Source organism: Cupressus sempervirens, chromosome 1 (assembly GCF_028749045.1).
Source record: "Cupressus sempervirens isolate cs-2001-9-10 chromosome 1, ASM2874904v1, whole genome shotgun sequence".
NCBI classification, from domain to species: domain Eukaryota; kingdom Viridiplantae; phylum Streptophyta; class Pinopsida; order Cupressales; family Cupressaceae; genus Cupressus; species Cupressus sempervirens.
Window position 1 is genome coordinate 889,076,557 of NC_143118.1, and position 18,360 is coordinate 889,094,916.

The window sequence follows — 18,360 nt, forward strand, 5'->3', positions numbered from 1 at the left end:
ACATTAGATAATATTTCCATCAATCTAAACGAAAAAACAAATTAAAATATGCAGTAACAATTGTGCTTGTCATACAGTCTTCACTGTGTTTATTGATATTCTTATCGTCAAAATTGAAGCTAAGTTATAAAAGTATATCATAACCACCTATACCTTCTGCTCGGAAAACTGGAAACCAAAAAGTTATTGTAGGACTATGTTGGTAATGACTGTCACGGGGTCAGAGTGTGCCCCTGTGCGGTACTGCCTTTGTGACTGTCCCAGACGTTCAAAATCACCCTTAGCCCCAATACAGACTACACCTATCCAAAAGATATGCGGAACTATTTAACCCAGATTTAACAATTCATAAACAATCGCCATTAAAACTTAGTGACAACAAACATTCAAGATAAGAAACAAACAAATAGGGCAAACTCGGATTCAATATTCATAAAGATCTCAATCGTTACCATATGCTACCAATCTCACAAGTCGGCTATGCCAATAATGCTTGTGATCCCCATGATTACATTTAGCCCAAACTAGACACCATGCCAAGATCCACAAGTGAACTCTACAAGTCACCTACCTGATTTGCCTTAAGCATAATCCCAAATTACATCAATGCAAAATAGACACTTTACAAGACAAGTTATCCTAGCAACAAGATCTATCTTCATCCCTTCGACTCTCTGTCTAAATCACCAAACACCTGAGACTTAGTAGGTGAATCGAGCTGCCATGGAAGATCTTCCCAAAGATCCAATCTGCCCAAAGACAACTGGCGACTAGGCTTGGCAATCCGTAGTTACATGTCTTCACCAATGATCACTCTGCTTGGTCGTCAATCGCGTTGCACATCTCAAGTTAACTAGTTGTGTTTCCTCCAAGCCAACTCGCACCCTCAAATTTCAATCCATGCCCTGCGCACCCAACCCAAGCAGAATCATGACACTCATGCATCAATTCTCTTCTTAACTCCTTCCACTTAGGAATGTATACTTTGTTTCCCACAAAATATAAACATTTCACCCACTAGAATAAGCCTCCTAGTCCGCCTAGCTTGAACTTGGAGTACGATCTGATGAGCCTGGGTGTCTAAATCAAGGCCTTCCTTGATCCTTCCTACCATGTCTTCGTTCAACTCAACTCGGCTTCCACGATGCTCCTCTTCCACCTCGCCTACAACACCCAACTGAGCCTTTCGACTTAGTGCATCCACAACTACGTTATGTCGATCAAGGTTATAAACGAGCTCAAAATCAAACTCGACCATGAACTCTTGCCAAAAAGGCCTACTTGGTGTTAGCTTCGCCTGAGTTTTGAAGTAGAGCTCACGTTGTCGGTTCTAAGAATGAAAGGCACATCGAGCAAGTAGTGACACTAAGTTCTGAGACAATGAACAATGGCGGTCATTTTCTTCTCGTGTGCAGGGTAATTCCTTTCCTAGTCATTTAGCTTCCTTGATTCATATGCCACTGGGTGGTCGTTCTGCATTAGGACACCTCCAATAGAAAAATTCGACGCATTAGTCTTCGTTCACCATATCTCAACAATGATAGTACGAGCTCTTGAGTTAACCTCTCCTTGAGCATCTCAAATGACTCTTGCTACTTATGGCAACAATGTCATTCTCTATCCTTTTTTAGCAGATCAATAATTGGAGTAGCAAGCTGAGAATACCGATAAACAAATCGTCGATAATAATTAGCTAACCCCAAGAACTGGCGCACCTCATGCACACTCCTTAGTAGTTCCCAATCTAGTATGGCTTGTGATTTCTCTAGTTCAGGTCAAATCATGCCATATCCAACAACATGACCCAAGAAGTTGACCTCTTGTTGCGCAAAGCAACACTTCTCCTTCTTAGCATACAACTAGTTGTCTCTTAAAGTTGTAAACACCTCAGCGAGGTGCTCATGATGCTCCTGCAACGATCTACTATACACCAAGATATCGTCTAAGTATACCACTACGCCACGATCTAAAAGGAGCCTAAAGATATCGTTCATGAGAGTACTAAAGGTAGTAGGGGTGTTGGTCAGCCCAAACGGCATGACCAAAAACTCAAAGCTTCCATACTTGGTGGTAATCGTCGTCTTCTCATCACCAGGAGCAATGCAAATTTGATAGTAGCCTTGGTAAAGATCAAGCTTTGTAAAATACCTCACCTCAACCAAACAGTTGAAGCTATTTGCGATCAGCAACAATGGATACTTATTCTTTACAGTAAACTTGTTAAGAACTCGGTAATCAACACATAGTCGTAGTGTTCCCTCCTCCCTTTGAAAGAGCATCGGCAACGCATATGGAGACCATGAAGGTCGCAAGTACCCAACTTTCACGAGTTCACTTAACTGTCCCTTTAATTCAGCCATCTCTCGCCCGAAGAGATGGTAAGGAGCCCGAGTTGGTGGCCTTGCTCCTGCCACGAGTTCTATTACATGGTTGACATGCCTTCTTCGTGGAAGACCAACTGGAAGGCTATCCGGCATCACATCAGCAAACTTGGAGATGACATCCTTAACAATGTTGGGATCAATTGGATCCGAAGAGTCACCTTCATCCCAACCCCCAATGATTGTTGCCAAGAACAACTCCTCCGCTTGCTTTCTTGCTACCTTCTTCAACCCTAGCGTGCTTAGCCGCTTGCTTGAATCTTGTGCTAATACTGTAGACACCATACAAGTTCGTGCTAGATCCAGCACCATAATGCATCCAAGGTGAGGAGTAACTACAACGTTGGCTCGGCACATGAACTCCTACCCCAATATGAGATCATATTCGAACATCTCGATGGCGACAAGATTTACCACTCCTTGCCACGTCCCTACTCACATCACCACATTTCTAACATCACCTTCGATCTTCCTAGTTAGGCTACTAACAACTTTGGAACATGTCTCAGATGGGTCAATCTCCAAACCCAAACTTCTTGCCCTATTTATTGCCATAAAGTTATAAGACGCACATGAATCGATCATAGCTAGAACTTTCTTATTTTTGAAGAATGCCTCCACATAACATAAATCATGTCGGTCTTGCTTGGTTGGTCAACTAGCATGAGTTTCCTTGAGTATATTGAGCAACTGTAACACCCCCATTTCTGGCACCTTCTCTTTGGCTAAAACTGCCGCTACCCTTGCTCGTTCAAAGCATTCCCTTGCCCAGTGGTCAAGTCTATTGCAAATGAAGCATGTCTTCCTGTTTCCTTCCTTACTCTTGTTAGCCGTGACCTACTTCTTAGCCAGTTGCTTTGATCCATTTGATGCAAACTTCTACTTCGGCTTGGCATCACTATTCTTCTTGTAGGACAATCCATTTTGCCTATCTCTCTGAGACCTAAAGTTCTTTCTAGCCCCATGATCCACTCTAGCACCGCCAAGTCCCTCGGCTGCATCTTTGTAGTGGAGAAGTCGATCCATTGCTACTATAGCTTCTGCTAGGGTCTCAACCCTTTGTGGTCGTAGCTCGTCTCATGCCCAGGACTGCAAGTTTCGCACTAAACAAGTAAAGCTTCTCAAAATCATTAAGCTTGGAACACTCGAGATCAAGAACCTGGAATGCTCTTACGTAGTTGCGAACCTTGCCCATGTGTTTCAACTCATCAAATCTTGCTCTTATCACCCAATCACTATTCCCAAGTTTGAACTGTTCTTGGAGAGCCGCTTTCAGATCTTGCCAATTATCAATCTTCTGAGTCGATTTGTCTGCTCACAGATCGCTGAGATGAGTATGCCACCAAACTTTGGCACTACCCGTGAAGCATGTCGTGACCTGCTTCAGCAGGGCTTCATTTGCCATGCCTATGGTGCTAGAAAGAAACTCTTCAATGTCCCAAAGAAAATTGTCAAGTGACTTATCATCACGGTCGTCGTCATACTTAGCAGTTAGGCTTGGTGGTTTGGCGACATTGGTATTTCCTTGTAACAGCGAACTATACAAAGAATGGTTGTCCTACAGATATCGCAACTCTTCCTTCAAACCTTCCATGGCATCCTCAAAACCTTTGGTCTTTTCAGTAAGCTCAACATTGGAGGCCTCAAGAGTGCCGAGACACTTCTCAAATTCACCACCCTCGAAGACTTCAAGGTGTGCATCGTGATCTAAAAGCCAATCCTTAGTCTTAGGTTGACTAGGATTGCCAACTCAACCAGAGCGTACTTGAGTTCTATCATGGTATCTCCGTGCTCCGATTCTGCCATGGCATCGAAATGCCAACTTTCTTGACCGCCAAAACCAAGTCGTCTAGCCAAACACTACTCGAGTGATTTTCCAACTACTCAGATCTCCCAATTTTCAAGATCGGTCAATTCTTTCAAGATCTAACAGCTCTGATACCAATTGTCACGATGTCAGAGTGTGCCCCCGTGCGGTACTGCCTTTATGACTATCCTAGATGTTCAAAATCACCCTTAGCCCCAATACAAACTACACCAACCCAAAAGATATCCAAAACTATTTAAACTAGATTTAACAATTCATCAACAATTGCCATTAAAACTTTATGACAAGAAGCATTCAAGATAAGACACAAACAAATAGGGCAAACTCAAATTCAATATTCATAAAGATCTCAATCGTTACAATATGCTACCCAATCTCACAAGTCGGCTATGTTGATAATGCATGTGATCTCCATGATTACATTTAGCCCAAACTAGACACCATGCCAAGATCCACAAGTGAACCCTGTAAGTCGCCTATCCGATTTGCGTTAAGTAGAGAGTTTAAACCCAAATTTTATATCAATGCAAAATAGACACTTAGAAGACAAGATATCCTAGCAACAAGATCTATCTGCATCCCTTTGATTCTCTGTCTGAATTACCAAACCTCTGAGACTTAGTAGGTGAGCCGAGCTACCATGGAAGATCTTCCCAAAGATTTGATCTGCTCGAAGACAACTGGCGATTAGGCTTGGCGATCCGTGGTTAGATGTCTTCACCAATGATCACTCCACTTGGTCGTCAATCACGCCGCACATCTCAGGTTAACTAGTTGTGTTTCCTCCAAGCCGACTCGTACCCTCTAATTTCAATCCGTGCCCATCGATCCGATTCGCAACCTTAGGATACTATTCAATTAATCCGATCCGTGTGTGTTTTCTTATGGAGCATTTTGCCTCCAAAGAAATACACCTAATCTTCAAGCTCAATAGATTTTGGAAGATGTAGTGTCATTTGCTTCTATAAAGCATCGCAAGATACCAAATTTCTAAATCATACCTCGGCTTCAATTCGAGAGCATTGCACTCTGCACTTTGCAATCCACTCATTAAAAGAATCATCTATCTATGGGTCTTCAACTTTACCCCTGAAGCACCTTATATATCAAAAATCCATATTCACAATATAGATTTCATCCTTGTGGAAAGAAAATCAAGGTAGTGTAAAACAAATGATGTCAAGAACCCATTTCTTGTACCTTATTTGATATCCTAAGATACTGGATCCCTCTGGAAAGCTCCAAATCCGAATCCTTCTTGAATCCCTCTTGGATCCAGGCAGGATTCTGGAAAGAAATCCGGACCCTTCACTAAGGGATCCATAGAGAATCAAGATTTCATTCCGGAATCCTGCCCAAATCCAAGAGGATCTGCAGGAATTTGGACTTGTGGGCATGGAAAAAGGGCTCCCTTTAACATTTTTTATATATTTATTACATTAAAGTCGAACTCAACCTTAAAATGGCCCATCTAAACCCTAATTCAACCAATAAAGGTTGCGTAAAGTCATTTGATGATCATTCATTCATCTCTCAAGCATTTTTCAATATGTAATGACATTTTGAGACTTTTGCAAAGTATGAATGTGATATAATCACATATTGACAATAATGGATTTATCATTTTAAGAGAAGCACACTTCCAACTTCTTATTATCATCATTATATATTTATTTTGAAGTTTTGAACTAATGATGAATGAGAACTGACATGTTACATGAATGGAATCTATGAATATACATACATACATTTATATTTATTTATTTATTTATTTTGAAAATGTCCATATATATACCCTCAAATCAGGATCCTGCCCAAAAAAAAAATTGCTGAACCCCCGAATCTGAATCCGGATCCAAATTCGAACCAGAATCAGCACTGGCCACTTAGTGGATATCTATGTAGTTTCTGTTATTTACAAAGATGAAATATAATCTATTATAAGATTAAAAAAATCAGAGAGTTCGTTTTATTACTTCATTTCATGAAAAACTCAACTTTTTATTCTATTATCAAATCTCCTGTAAATGCCCAACTAAAATTTTAATCCCATGCTGCATGTTCCCACATATCATTTTCCCTTCTATTGTTTGCTAAATCAATTTCTAACATCTTAACTCTCTGAGTGCCTTATTCGTCCAATCAAGAACATCAGCAGTCATTTGTTTTACATAGTATCTTTTAAGCATATTTTCTCTGGGTGCCTTTTCACAGCACAGATCTCAAGCACCACAATCTTCTCTACTAGTAACAGTTCTTCAGCTTTGGGTATTTAGGAGAGGATCTCTTTGGAATCAGCTGCCTCTTTGGATTGTCCAGCCTGGTACCCTTAGCTTGGACTCTGCTGACAAGCATCCTCAAAAGTCTATATTGGTAATCCTATATTGGGTCCTCCAACACATTCCAAAATACTGGTATCTGAGGTTTTTGGTTACCTGCCTTGGTGGTCTTCATCTACTCCCACTGTTTTATTGGGCCTTTCCCTCACTCTTTTATTAATGTTTGGACTAGTTTGTGGGTTCACCCTCATTTGTTTGTTCTTTGTTTTCCTTCTTTTCTTGCTTTATTGCATTTACTTCAAGTCTAAGGCCCCTCCTTGCCCTGGTTCTTCTCATGTTCATTCCAGTCCCTTTGGCTTGTTCTTGGGCATTCGTGAACACTAATATAATTTAACTTTTCTTTTATTCATTGCAACAGTGTCCTGAAGATACCAGTACCAAAAGCAGTGCTTGATTTTCTTATGCACATGAGGACAGACACACATCCAAGCAATCAAAGTTAGCGCCAAATAATCTCCACAGGCATCTGTTCCTGTTGTCAGACAAAATTACTTCAAAATATACATTGTACAATGTTGGATTGTGTACAAACAATCATTGCAGCAGATTGCTCATCTTTTCCATGTAACTTTACTCTTTCTAAAATTCTAAATGCAGTATTGTTCATTGCAAGAAAATACCAGCTGTTTATTTTCCTTAAATAGTTAGATGCATTCATACTATACATATTTTCATACTGTACATATAGTACTATAGACAGACTAATGCTGCCCTAAATCATGCTAATAAAGTATAGCTATAACTTACTAGAGTGGCATAGACATGTTTCTTAAGCACATAAGCAATGCACATGGAACCAGCAAATCAGAGTTACTTTCTTTACTTTCTCCATAACTACTTCCATTTGCCACTAAGACCAAGGGAAAAACAAAGAAAGAAGCTTATTGAAAACCTCCACATACTGAAGCAAAGCCATTCATATTCTGACTTTTTTCACATATACACATTTTTTATAAATCCAAAAGAAAGCTCAAATGAATAATAGCTCAGACAAGAAGGCTACTTACCATAGTAGATGATGAATCCACACTTGACAGATGACCATATAATGGTGCATTTGGATTGGCGAATTTTAGTGTTTCTGAGTCTGCAAGAATGCAAGGGAGTTCTAATCCACCACCAAAAAACATGACCCTAATGTCTGTTCTGATGTTCACAACACGAGCAGATACAGTTCCACTACAAGTTGACCACAAGCACCATCTTCCTATGGACTTTTGACACACTTTCTTCTTGCATGTCAAGTAGTCAGGATCAGCTAACAAAAATTGAAACTACAGAAGAAACGTCAAAAGAAGTACAATCACCAACTGATTTGCAGAGGAAAAAAAAAATTGTCAATATCTTATAGACAGCAACATAATGTCATAAGCATAGAATGCATAAAAATATGCTTGGAGCTAAAAGATTCCTGTTAAATAAGGAAAAATGACTACAGCAAAGCATTTTCTACTTATAATAAGAGGGAAAAAACATAGTTGGCAGCATCGTCATGCATACCTTGAGGGGGTATTGACACAAAAGTGGAAGACTTGCGATATCACCAGTCTCTACGTACATTTTTTTGACACTAGGGCAATCTGTGTCACTGAGGCACACAAAGGCAATTAGCATGGTCGCTAGAGAACTTGCTTGAGCAAGTAATTTTCTTTATCATCAAAGCTCGTACCAAAAATGAAAACAATGCATTGCAACATAATACAGAATTGGGCACTGGACTGAAAGATATAACCCAATTATAAATCTGAATTTCAAGTGCATGACATTTTGTCCAAGTGCTAACAAACTTTCACTATAACCAAGGCAGCAAGAACTTTCATCTTATTTAAATATGGCTTCCATGCTGAAATTTGATGGACTCTACTCTCCATAATTAAGGGATAACTTTAAATTTAATTTCCTTAAATAAATTTGAAAGATGAAAATAAATATAACACAATAGAGATCCCAAATCACATGACTAATGCATATGAATATCTATCAATCAACAAGAAAATAACTTTGCTCTGCTAAAAAGAAAGAAAGAAAATGCATGGATTTTTCCATCCAAACATGAATAATGGCCTTATAGCAACCCAAGTAAAGAAATAGCCAGTTGAAGATGATAAAAAGTTAATACATCAGCTTCCATAATGGCATAATCAGTAAGAAAAAATCAGTTAAGTATCAGCACTGTAGCAAGCAAATAAAGCTTTTAAACAAACACTTTGAAGAAATCAACTCATTAGGTGAAAATTTATTTGATCAAATGCCACACAAAAATTTTAAAAAGCTCTGATAAAGAGCATGGCTTCGAAATGGTATTGGAAAGAAAACTGACCTGCTGGATATTGAAATTTAAAGGCAAAAATGCAAAAAGAACCATACATTTGTACCAATAGATCATAAGGACTATTTAAGATTTATAAAGCACTCAGGCAGCAATTATTCAATTGCATTCCAAATTAAAAATAAGCAATCTATCAAAACAGAAGCATTTAAAATAGCCAAGCATAAAGGACCTGAACATCGTGAAAATATTAACACAAGCACCTCTTTGCTGACATCTTATAAATGAGACATGGGAGAAATGTACACTGCACAAATAAATATAACTCAAAACAACAGAAACAAACCAAAGTTGTTGGAGAGAAAGACGTTGAGACATGGGAGAAATGTCCACTGCACAAATAAATATAACTCAAAACAACAGAAACAAACCAAAGTTGTTGGAGAGAAAGACGTCACACGTGTCACTTTCGGGCAAGAATACCAGGTCCTTACCCTGCACCCCCTGAATCCTTGTCCAGTTCTCTGTGGGTGCCAGGATCCTATCCACAGCCTGTGGGTACAACCCAGACAAACCCAGGGAAACCCAAGCCAAATTTAACCTCCAGATGTATCAAGCCAGCGAATTCAGATTTTTTTTTTAAACATTTTTTTACCTTTAATTGTAAGGTATCCTTCTACAACAGTGGTAAAATCATAGATGGACTAATCTCCGACTCCCGAGTTTTTGCCAAGTTTTTCAGCTGGGTGAGTTTTCCAGAGATTCGGCAAGTTTTTCCAAAAAACTCTGCAATTTAAAGAATAAAACTATCCTGCACCTGTTCTCCTATGATAAAATGCAAAAAATGGAATTTTTGGTCATTGTTCTTTGTTTGCAAAAATTTGGTTTATAAATGGGGGAGAAAAAGAGGCTACGAAGCCCTTGCTAAGTGATTGCAAAGTATTGGAGGCGGATTTGAGTGGAGGCACAGTCACGCCCAGCTCTGCATTCTAATTCTAGGACTAAACCCCGTAGTTCCTCTCCCTTATTTGTTAGTAGAGCTCAGAAGAGGAAGATGTAATTGTAATGATGTAGTTACTTTTAGTTTTATAGAAACTGTTTACTATTTTGCTTCCAGCCATCAGCATTCTGCATGAGAATGCGATTTTGTACCCACTTTGCATTCATATTTATCGAAACTCAGCTTGTTTCTTTTTTGTTCTCATTAACTCACTCATTGGATGCAACTTCCCATTGAGTTTTGCAAAATAAATGCATTTCTAATTAGATTTAACGGTTTTTAAGTTCCAGAGTTTTTCCCCAAGTTTTTCAAAAACTGGCCAAAGTTTTCCTCTTTTTTTTTTTTTTTTGGGGGGGGGGGGGGGGGGGGGTGACGCCCTTGCCATGTTTTGCCGAGTGAGAGTTTTCCATCTATGGGTAACACTATTGCCAAAACCATGGCATCGAGGAATAATCACCAGGTCGCTATGCTAGAAGAAAAATGGAAGGTCTGATATAAATCATAACCCTCACATGGAACGCCATCAAATTTATAAACATGTATGGAAAATGTTTATTGTTGTCAAGGACGGTAGATTGTGTCTGCAAGGGTATCAAATGACTGCCTTCAGCACTCTATCAAGTGTGCAGAGGCAATGATATGTGGATAATAATGAGCAAGGGTTAGGAATGTGTTAAAAATTAAAATCTTAGGGCCAGTCCATTACTTTAAGAATACCTTAAGCCTTATCTAAATCCCTCGCAGACTTCGAGGTCCTATAAACTCAAAAAGAAGCAGTCTTAATATGCATAAAGACCTTGTGATACAGCACCAAACAAAGACAGTGTAAAAATAAGCTATCCTGAGTCATAGTAAACTCAAGTGACAGTTTATAAATAGGAGATATTTTCCATGGCAACTCAATTGTGATATTGCTATCAGAATTCAACTGTGTGTGTAGCTTTTGAGTCAAACTCAATGACAGACGTTTCATGCGTAGTGGTTCACAAGGACACATCTCTCATGAGAACAAATGGAACACTAAGCACCCACTACATCTAGGTAATGCTCAATGAGGTAAGCACCCACTTCACCTCTATGAGCATCACTTAGATGCAATGGGTGCTATTTTGTTACTTTCATTCTCATGAGATGGGTTCTTGTGAAGCATTGCTCATGATGAAACTTCGACTCAAAAGCTACACAATTGAATCCTAATAGCAATATCACAAATCAATTGTCACTAGTATCAAAAGAGAAATCAATGTGTTCTATGAAGAGTATCCTATATATCATAGTGTTCCGAGAAGAGCCATGTGTATGGTTGTCATCAAGTTGTTATCCATAAATTGTCACTCATATTCCATTCAGAGTCATAACCTACAAATGAAAATCTCTCTCTCTCTCTCTCCACATATAACTTCATTTTATATATACTGACTGACGAGTACAGTCATGCAAACATAAATGTAATGCCCCCATTCAGAAATTTCATTCAAATAAGAAATGTAAGATGGTTAGATACATAGGCTTCTGCCTTTTGTTCAAAAAACCAGATAGTTAGATGCATAACTTTACCACTGAAAATGCCCTTTTAACAAAAATAACCTTGATTTATATCCTGCAATCATCTAAGACAATATTGGATGTATAGATAGATATAGATGTAATTCATAATTCTCCATTTTTTCCTTTAGGGTTAGTAATAGTACAAATACATATAATTATCATAATTTAGATAAGTCATCTCACATCCATATTCATTATAGTATCCAGTCATAATAGAGTTTGAATTACATATGTGTGTGTGTATGTATATCTATTTATATATATATATAAACAAACGTACACACACACATGTATGTATGTGTGTGTGTGCATGTATATATATATATACCTAGACATACATACATGTATATATGTATGTATGTCTATGTATATATGTATATGTATATATATGTATGTCTACATGTATATATATGTATATGTATATGCATATATATGTATATGTATATATATACACATATACATATATATACATATATGTATATATACATACATATATATGTATGTATGTCTATGTATATATATACATGTATATATACGTGTATATATACATATATACATGTATATATACATACAGGTATATATACATTGTATATACATATATACATGTAGACATACATGTATACATGTATGTTATACATATACATATACAATATACGTATATTGTATATGTATATGTATATATATGTATATATACACATATACAATATGCATGTATATTGTATATGTATAATATACATGTATATTGTACATGTATATATGTACATATGCATGTATATCTATATGTATGTATACATGTATATATGTATATACATATATACATGTAGACATACATATAGATATACATGCATATATACATATATATACATGCATATATATACATGTATATACATATATAGACATACATACACACACATACATACATATATGTATGTGTGTATGTCTATATATGTGTGTATGTATGTATGTATGTATATATATATATGTATATATATTACATATATATACATTATATGTAATATATATATATATATGTGTGTGTGTGTGTGTGTATAGACATACATACATAGACATACATACATATATACATACATACACACACACACGTGTGTGTGTGTAGGTATGTAGGTATACGTGTGTGTGTGTGTGTGTGTGTGTGAATAAAGTAATAATACAAATGCATATAATTGTCGTAATTTATTAGATAGGTCATATCCCATCTACATTCATTTTTAGTATCCAATCACAATAAAGTTTGAATGTGGGTTCATGATAGGATTGGCCCAAAGCAATCTTCTCTCCAAGGCAAAGAGCAGACACCCACCCTCTTGGCCCCAAGTGGTACATTGGACATCTAGCATAGGGTGGTTTGCCTAATGGGATGTTTGTATCTACACTCCTTATTCATGTTTCCTCATTCCTCCTCTTATGACTGAGAACATGATAGGTTGGCCTGAAGCAATTCTCACATCCCAAAATCAGACACTTACCTTCTTTGCCCCAAGTGGTAGTCACACTGGACATCCGGCATGTGGTGGTCTACCTAGTGGGATTTAGGTACACTTCTTATTCATGTCTCTTTCATCAACTTCCAACAATCAGCCATCGTGAAGGTTATAAAGGCAATCACAATAGGATGCCCGGAAATCCTCCTCTCTAAGCCCAGAAATAGACCCTCACCCTCTTGGCGCCAACTAGTAGGCACGTTGGACATTCATCATGGGATGGTCTACCTAGATGGTGATCTATCATCTCATATCAGCTTCCCTTCTTGCATTTCCCTCTCCTCTACATGATTAGTTGTCCAGTTAATGCTCTGGAATGTGTATTTTGCTTCATTATTATCTACGGCACACACATAAGGAATTACATGTTAGATATTATCTTCATTAAGCACTCATCTTATGCATACCCCAATTAGATAAGATATCTAATGATTGCCATATAGAGGTTCCTGATCTCATCTATAAGCTTAATTGTTTGGGACTGTTTTATTCTCTTATGATGCTACCTCAGTGTGTTCTCCCTTAGAAGTCTGATCTCTATATTAAATCGCTGAATGATATTTTCTCTTTGAAGAAGGATCGATGTTTCATGAGATGACTGCTTGATGGATCAATGCCCTCTTCAATCCAAAATTTTACTCTTATAACCTTCTCTTTTTGTTGAAAGGCGGTGCCCCTTTAGGCGGCCCTCCTCTCTTGAAAAGTGGCATCTCTTCACGACCAATCTAGCTGCTGTCGTAATTATTTGTTAATTGCTGCCTTTAATTATTAATTAAATCAATGTCTTTGTGTAATTGAATCGCTGTTTACTGTGTGATAGTTGTTTTTATTTGTTGATACTAGTGTTCTATCGAACTTTGGGACAGGGGTGGAGCGGAACCAAGGGCCTAAGTTTGGGGACCAGGGCATGGTCGGTGGCAGCAGTTGGTTATAAAAATATGTATAAGAATTTCATCAGTAAAATAGCAAAATTGTAAATAGTAAAATACTAAACACTAAAATTTTAAATACTTGAATGCTAAATAAAATTTGAAAAATAAAAATTTTAAGTTGGAGATTTCTATTATATCAAAACTACAGTAAAGATAATTACAATGAGTAGTATGATATCAAAATAAGTACCAAAAAAATGTTAAAATGTACTCAAGAAAGACCTCTAATCAGCTTCAAGCTCCTCCTCATCGCAAGAACCATTGGAGTCCTCACAGTCAAGCTCTGCTAAACCAATACCATTCAGCCCTGCATTGCTCTGAATTTACACCCGTCGCGCTGCTGCTGGACTCCCCTTATGCACAAATTTCAGCCTAAATTGTTTTTTTAAATGAAAATGAACATTGAATTTAAAAGCAAAAGCACGACGATCGAAGCAGAGCAACATTTTGTTTCCCGCGAACCGGAAGTGGAGGGTTAAAAATTTAGAGAGAGAGAGAGAGAATGAAGATCAGCAACTTGTTACTTGGATCGCGGGGCCAGTTCAATTATCCTTCCTTAAACGGGGTCGTTACAATAAATTCATATTAAAACCACATTAAAGTATGCCCATAAACGCATTACTCCGCATAATTTACACTTGAAACTCAACGTATGCCATTTGGGTCGAAATTTTTATTAAGACTTGTTTTAAGGCCAAACAAACAAACAGTAAAATGAACACACTTACTTGACAGAGGATGGGGAAACAATTGCAATCCAATCACTCGCGAGAGGTGTGTGGACTCCACTGATTGTTATATTCAACTCTTGGACATCCTTCAATGGCCCTGGAGGATCCACAGATAGTTTCAGATAAGGATTGAAGTTAGGACAACTTACTAACTTTCTCCTTGTAATAGAACCAAATAGATTTTTCTTCATAAACCCATGCTCATCAGCATGAAGATTTCTTCCCTTGTACCAAGAATTATCACTGCCCCCGTTTCTCACGCATTCGGAACCCACTATCAGAATGAGCATAGATGCAATGAATACATTCGTCTTTATCGAAATTCTCTTCCCAGAGTATCCGTTTGCCCCCCAGTTCCACAATTTACTGTTGGCGTCATGTCCTATGCATTTAGAGCCCAGCACCAACGCAAACAAATATTCAATATATATGTTTATTGTTCTCAAGATCGTCTTCTGAGAATACCCATTTGGTGTCTTCTCCCGTAATTTGTTGCCATCCCCGTTTTTTCTGCACTCACAATTCAGCATCATCGCTACCATATATTCAGTGCATGCATGCATTCTTCTTAACAATCGGCTTTGAGAATACCCATTTAGTCCTCTGTGCCAGAATTTAGTACTGAACCCCTCTCTGATGTATTTAGAACCCAATACCAAAACAAAGACATATCCACAGTAAATTTCAACTGTTGGCGTAACCACATTTTTGATATTAATACGGAGACGGACTGATTTGAAGGGCTGAAAGACATTGTAGAATGAATAAAATAATGAAGAAAAATTATACTAGTGCACTGTGGCAGGAAAATGTACTCTAAACGGTGGGCGGAATGCAGAGGAAGAAAGGACGCATCTGTGTAGGACTGATCACGGGCTCGAATCCTGTACTCGATTCTTCGCTTTTCGGGGTGATTTTCACTACAATTTTGTCTGCTTATGGTTGATATGCTGGAATTTTCATGTGCAGAGCTGGATGAGCTTCACGTGTCGAGCTTTTTTATCTTTCTATCTATCTGGTATTTTTAAAAATTTCGTTTGCCTCTTATGTCAATTAATTCTCTATCATTAAGCGAAAAGGAAAGGAAAGGAAAGGCGAGGTGGTTTTATAGTCCACGACACTATGCCATAGTTTTTGGGTTTACATATGGTGACAGTGATATGGGACTATCTCGTACTCTTTTTCGAGAGGCGACACTATGCCATAGTTTTTGGGTTTACATATGGTGATAGTGATATAAATAATGAAGAAAAATTATACTAGTGCACTGTGGCAGGAAAATGTAATCTAAACGGTGGGCGGAATGCAGAGGAAGAAAGGACGCATCTGTGTAGGACTGATCACGGGCTCGAATCCTGTACTCGATTCTTCGCTTTTCGGGGTGATTTTCACTACAATTTTGTTTGCTTATGGTTGATATGCTGGAATTTTCATGTGCAGAGCTGGATGAGCTTCACGTGTCGAGCTTTTTTATCTTTCTATCTATCTGGTATTTTTAAAAATTTCGTTTGCCTCTTATGTCAATTAATTCTCTATCATTAAGCGAAAAGGAAAGGAAAGGAAAGGCGAGGTGGTTTTATAGTCCACGACACTATGCCATAGTTTTTGGGTTTACATATGGTGACAGTGATATGGGACTATCTCGTACTCTTTTTCGAGAGGCGACACTATGCCATAGTTTTTGGGTTTACATATGGTGATAGTGATATGGGACTACCTCGTACTCTTTTTCGAGAGGCGCGAAGGCGCTACAAACGAGGCATACATACCCTACCCTCCAGTGAGATTTGAACTTGTGACCTCTCTTTCAAGAGTACAAGTTCTCCACCACTAGGCCAACTTAGGCTATACTTTATATTTTTATTTTATTTTTTAAAGGTGAATAGTTTTTTTCTATTAAAAAGTATACTAAGAGTACAATTCACAAAAAAAGAGCCGACAAATACAAGATCATCTTACGAATGAGTTCACACGGCCAAAGTCGAACTAAAAACACAACCATAGTCGAAAACAACAACTATTCATCAAAAAATATATATATAAAGCAACCTTAGGCTGCCAAAGCAGTGCCAGCCGAGGGTGGTGGATCATCTTTATCATGAAAACCCCAATCATCTTTGGGATTGGGGGTGGGTTGAAAACAGTCCAACCATCATCAACAGCAGCAATAACAAGAGGATCATTGGCAACCTCCGCATCTTTAACCTCTGGCTGCAGAGGAGAGATTGTCAAGTTAGAAAGAACTATCAATTGTGCTCAAGTGGGGAAGCTATTGCACAATGAATGAATGAGAGATTTTAATAATAATATTGCCGAGGCCAAAGTAGTCTAAGGAACCACTTAGAAAAGCATACCATCCAAGGGCATGAGGACCCTGAGTCTTTTAAAACTCGTTCTTTAGGTTCATTCTTCTACAATGAATGTTGATCATTAAATTTGTTGTCCTGTCGTGTTGGTTGCTAGGATATCGTCATAGCTCGAGCGAATGTCAATGTATGTTGTGTCATGTCCCCATTTTAACAAGATTTTAATAAATATTATAAGAAATATTAATAAGTAGTATCAATAACAAAACAACGCAATTGTACCTTGCGAGCCTCTCATGTGGGAGGTTATTGGGTTCGAATCTACCTTCGCTTAACATATAATAATAATTAATTCTAACAAATAATAATAATTAATCTAGGCTTCGTGATAAAAAAAATATATCAATAACAAAACTAAATATTAAACTATAACATAAAATATAATTATAATTTTCAATTATAGATAATTAATGTAAATTATTCTATATAAGTTCCATAATACATATGATAGTAAATATAATAATAAATAATAAATAAATAGTATTCCAATATACTTATAACTCTATATATATAGAATATGATTAACAATATTGTATTACATGTAAAGTGAATAAAATAACTAACAATATAAATATAGTGATATGAGCCACTTAAATATAATCATAACTCAAGTAAATCTATTAATAAATAATATGTTATCATTAGTGCAATCAATACTATATATAAGGAAAAGTGAATTTGTGGAATGAGAATGATGGCATTGTGCGGGTCAGCGTTGAGCGCTAGGGCCCGCGTGCCCTAGCCTCTGGTCTAGGTTCTGTGTGCGACAAGAGTGTTGTCTTCTACATGCGCGGGGGTGTTGTCTTCTATTTGTTCTTGCTAATCCACGAGGTGCAAACGGATGTGGGGTTTAGTGACTGTAGGTGAGTGAATTGTTAGATTATGGTGACTGATCAGGAAAGTACTATACATACTTCATAATTATGGCCGACATGTTGTAACCCTAAAATGGATAAAATACTTATATAAAAGGTTTTAGGGTTAAGTATTTTCATTATGTTGTGATGCAAAATTGCTTCTTGCGGCGGTATTGAGCTGTAAGGTATTACGGACTGTAATCAGGTTGTAATCATTGGATTGTAATAAGATCGGACTTGTTGTTTGGTGGACGTAGCCCAAGGATTGGGTGAACCACGTTAAATCTTGGTGCCTTGTGTTCATTTTTGTGTGATCTATTATTTTTCTGTTATTGGTTATATTTGCATGTAGTTTTAATTTATGTCCGTGGTTTATCCTAACAAGTGGTATCGGAGACAGGTTGTCTTTCAGTTATTCTCTGCAGGAAAGTCTCACAATTAAGTGGGAGTCTCACGGTTGAGTGGGAGCGATGGCAAATGAGGGTAAGTTGAGGGTTGACAGGTTTAATGGGCAGAACTTCCAGTTATGGAAGATGCAAATGGAAGACTATCTATATCAGAAGGATTTATGGAAGCCATTGGAAGGCAAAGCCAAGAATCAAGGAAC

The 18,360-nt window shown here is 37.6% G+C and overlaps 1 protein-coding gene across 5 annotated transcripts in view; it reads right to left on the bottom strand.

The window, feature by feature from the left end:
• LOC149580705 (putative inactive purple acid phosphatase 27) overlaps nt 1-15,547 on the bottom strand; it is a 184,824-nt gene extending 169,277 nt beyond the window's left edge. For 3 of the 5 annotated variants that reach the window (XM_089792983.1, XM_089792959.1, XM_089792967.1), the window contains exons 1-3: nt 14,528-15,547; nt 8,049-8,136; nt 7,556-7,822 (exon numbers count right to left, since the gene is read on the bottom strand). In XM_089792983.1, the coding sequence (XP_089649109.1) occupies nt 7,556-7,822; nt 8,049-8,136; nt 14,528-15,093 (921 nt within the window). In that variant the 5' untranslated portion in view covers nt 15,094-15,547. The remainder of the gene's footprint in view (nt 1-7,555; nt 7,823-8,048; nt 8,137-14,527) is intronic. The other 2 variants (XM_089792954.1, XM_089792974.1) reach the window with 1 other exon arrangement.
• Between the last annotated feature and the right edge of the window lie 2,813 nt (nt 15,548-18,360).